Source organism: Geospiza fortis, unplaced genomic scaffold (genome assembly GCF_000277835.1).
Source record: "Geospiza fortis unplaced genomic scaffold, GeoFor_1.0 scaffold450, whole genome shotgun sequence".
Lineage (NCBI taxonomy): Eukaryota > Metazoa > Chordata > Aves > Passeriformes > Thraupidae > Geospiza > Geospiza fortis.
Genome location: NW_005054416.1, coordinates 1104349 through 1107882, shown reverse-complemented (window position 1 = coordinate 1107882; position 3534 = coordinate 1104349). Strand labels below are relative to the sequence as shown.

At 62.2% G+C, this 3534-nt stretch overlaps 1 protein-coding gene across 1 annotated transcript; it reads left to right on the top strand.

The window, feature by feature from the left end:
- The first annotated feature begins 6 nt into the window (after positions 1–6).
- On the top strand, positions 7–2739 carry MTCH2 (mitochondrial carrier 2). Its single transcript, XM_005426531.2, has 12 exons — positions 7–60; positions 148–254; positions 392–418; positions 829–873; positions 952–1009; positions 1104–1155; positions 1246–1305; positions 1541–1634; positions 1750–1797; positions 2031–2098; positions 2331–2406; positions 2537–2739. Exons 5-12 carry the CDS (start codon positions 964–966, stop codon positions 2621–2623), a joined length of 531 nt encoding a protein of 176 aa, XP_005426588.2. The 5' UTR covers positions 7–60; positions 148–254; positions 392–418; positions 829–873; positions 952–963; the 3' UTR covers positions 2624–2739.
- Positions 2740–3534: the final 795 nt, after the last annotated feature.

The window sequence follows — 3534 nt, the reverse complement described above, 5'->3', positions numbered from 1 at the left end:
CCCTGGGGAGGAACATCTTCGGCCGCCAGGTATATCAGCTGCCCGGCCTCTTCTCTTACGGTGAGTCCGCCTTGGTGGGGCCGCCCCGGCGCCGTCCCGGTGCCGCTGTGGGGTCCCCCCGGGGCTGACGGTCCCCGCTGTCCCCAGCCAAGCACATCGTAAAGGTGGACGGGAGAGCAGGACTCTTTAAAGGCCTCACCCCCCGCCTCTGCTCCAGCGCCATCGGCACCGTGGTGCACAGCAAAGTGCTGCAGGTACCGGCACGGGCGGGGCGCCGGGCCCGGGGCGCTGCGGGAACCGGGGGTTCTGCCGCCGGGACGGGGGGACACCGGGGCCCCCTGGCTCCCCGCACGGTGCTGACCCTGCCCTGACCCTGCTCTTTGCTCCACAGCGGTACCAGAAGGCTGAGCAGGCTGAGGTGGGTGCAGAGGTGCTTCCCACAGGGAATGCACCCTCCCTTTCCCTTCCCTTCTGTCTCTTCCTTTCTCCCTGTATTTCTCTGTTCTTCTAGTCTTCTCTTCTCCTTTCTTTCTTTTCTTCTTTCCCTCATGCCTTTCTCCTTCTCTCTCTTTCCTTTTTCCTCTTCTCTCTCTCCTCTCTCTTTTCTTCGTTTTGCTCTTCTGTCCTTTTTCCCTTCTCCATGCTTTCCCTCCTCCTTTTTCCCTTTGTTTCCCTCCATTCTTTCCTCCTCCTTCCCTCTGTCCCTCCTCCCCACGGTCCCCAGATTTGGGCAGCCCCAGCCCTGCATCGGGAGCTTCCACCCCGCCCTGGGGACAGCCTCCCCTCTCTGGGCAGCTGTTCCCACCTGATTCCTGCTTCCCCCTCCAGCCTGGAGCCAGGAGGGAGTCCTCGCTGGAGCAGGTGCTCAAGGAGGTGAGGAGCAGCAGGAGGAGGAAGGCAGTGGGATGTCACATCCCTGTCCCCTCCTGCTGAGGCTCCCTTTGTTCCCAGACCTCCCAGGAGATGGTTGCCCGCTCTGCTGCCACCCTCATCACCCACCCCTTCCACTGCAGGTGTCCCCCCCCACCCCAGGGGCCGGGGGCGCAGTGCCAGGTGCCTCCTGTCACGCCCGTGTCCCTCCGTGTCCCCCCGTGTCCCCGCAGTGATCACCCTGCGCTGCATGGTGCAGTTCATCGGCCGCGAGACCAAGTACAGGTACGGCCCGGGGCTCTGGGTGCTCCGGGGGGTCGGGAATCCTGGGGTCCACCCCCCTGACCTTATCCCTCCTCTTCCTCCCTATCCCAGCGGGACACTAAGCGCCTTCGCCACAATCTACCGGGAAGAGGGAATCCTGGGATTCTTCGCGTGAGTGCCGGGAAGGCCAGGGGGGCATGGCAGGGGTGGCATCGGTGGGAAAATCCCAAAGCCTTCTTGGGAATACCTTGAATCCCTCCAGCAGCTCCAGATCACTCACCCGAGCATCCCCGCTCCCAGGGATGGCTGTTCCCTCCTCACCCTGTCCCACACCAGCTGTTCCCAGCTCTCTGCACAGTCAGATCCCAACCCTGGGCCATCATTCCCACTGTTTGTTCCCTTGCAGCGGCCTCATCCCGCGGCTCCTCGGGGACATCCTCTCCCTGTGGCTGTGCAACATGCTGGCCTACCTCATCAACACTTACGCACTGGAGAACGGGGTAGGCTCTGCTCCGGGATCCTCAGTGCCCGGAGCTGGCGGGGGGCAGCTCCAGGGCTGTTCTGGGAGCCACCGCCCCGTTCTGGGGGGATTCAGGTGCTGTTGCTCCTCCTCAGGTCTCTGCCATGACTGAGATGAAGAGCTACTCCCAGGCGGTCACTGGGGTGAGTGCAGCCACGGGCAGGGAGCGGATCCTTTCCCTAGGGAGGGGTGTGTTCCCAGAATCCTGCGCCTGCCAGGGTAGGATCAGCCCACAGGCCAAGGGATGTTCCCTGGAAGACCCGTGTGACCCTGTGGAGGTGGCAAGAGTGGGCTCCCTCCCTGGGGTGAAACTCTGAGGGTTCTCCCGATGTGGAGGGAAGAGGGAGCATCCCACTGATGCCTGCTTCTCCTGCAGTTCTTTGCCAGCATGCTGACCTACCCTTTCGTCCTGGTCTCCAACCTGATGGCCGTGAACAACTGTGGGTGAGTCCCTGCTCCCACTGACCCCTGTGTCCCTCTGCCCCAGATCAGCTCCTGGGACCACTGTACCAAAATGCCCAGGTGGAAGGGTGCTTCCAGTGCTCCACAGCATGATCCCTCTGTGCTTAAAGTGGGCGAGGGTCGTTTTGGGGTTCAACACAGTGTGGAGCTACAGAGGGAATGGGTCATTCCCAGGTGGGAATAATTCCTGGTGGGTTTTTCCTCCCTTCCCCAGGTTGGCCGGGGGTCTCCTTCCCTATGCACCCACCTACTCCTCCTGGCTGGATTGCTGGAGCCAGCTGCAAAGGGAGGTAAGTGCTGGAGCTGGCATGCACTGGCATACACCAGGACACAGAGAGGAGCCAGGTGGGAGCCCCGTGGGGTTTGGAGAGGCCACCCTGGACCTTTTGTGGCCCCTCCATGGTCGTTTTCCTTTTCCAGGGCAACATGAGCCGAGGGAACAGCCTGTTCTTGCGCAAGGTTCCAGCAGGGAAACGATATGTGTGGGAGGAGCAGAGGTTCCGCTGATTCCAGAGACGGGGAGTGGGATTGTGGAGCCAGTGGTGGGCTCTGGAAGCAAAGAATCATGGAGAGTGATGATTTCTATACAGTTTTTTAAAAATCATTTCCCGCTGAGAGCTGAAGATGCAGGTGTGAGAGTCTCTGTCCATGGGAGTTTCCTGGGAAGAGGGGCTGGCTGGTCACCAGCATTCCCTGATTTATCCAGGAGCCTTTTCCCAACCTCAAACACCACTGAGGCTGTTTCCACAGCTGAAATTCCCTGACAAGCCCAGGCACCTGCTGGCACGGAGGGCCAGTGGCACGTGGGGGCTGTCAGAAGTGGGGGGAGTGGACGCCTGGAAGGGGTTGTTGGATCCCTGGAGGGGGTTGTTGGATGCCTGGAAGGGTCCTTGCAAGGCCTGTGGGGTCAGAGGTGAGCGTTGCACACTGGACAGAGGTTTGCACACCCAGGGGAGTGTGTGGGGCTGGGAGCTGGGGTCACACAGCTGGCAGGGGCTGTCACACACCAGCAAGAGGGACACACTCCGGGGGGGGTGGATCATTTCACACCTGGCAGGGGCTGCTGCACATGTGATGAGGGATATAGCATGGCTGGAGCAGGCCTTGCACAGCCGGCAGAGCCGGAAGGTTGTTGCAAAGCTGGAGGGTAGGTGGCACAGCTGGCAGGAGTTGTTGCAGACCTGGTGGGGCTGGAGCAGGACTCGCACACCTGGCAGGGACACAGCAAAGGTGGGACGTGGGTCACACACCTGGGGGCGGCTGCCGCACACACAGCCAAAGGGCTGCACGCCTGAGGGCGGCTGTCGCACACCATGCGGGGCATGGCCAAGCTGGCGGTGGTTTCATACCCGGCCGGGGCCGTTCCGCGCACCGGGCAGGGCTGCCCCACCCTCGGCACGGACGGGCCGCGGCGGGGG

Coding starts and splice junctions, on each gene's coding strand:
- MTCH2 (XM_005426531.2), top strand. CDS start 964: ATGGTTGCCCGCTCTGCTGCCACCCTCATCACCCACCCCTTCCACT. Junction 1,635..1,749: donor CTTACGCACTGGAGAACGGG/GTAGGCTCTGCT, acceptor GCTCCTCCTCAG/GTCTCTGCCATGACTGAGAT. Junction 2,099..2,330: donor ATGGCCGTGAACAACTGTGG/GTGAGTCCCTGC, acceptor TCCCTTCCCCAG/GTTGGCCGGGGGTCTCCTTC.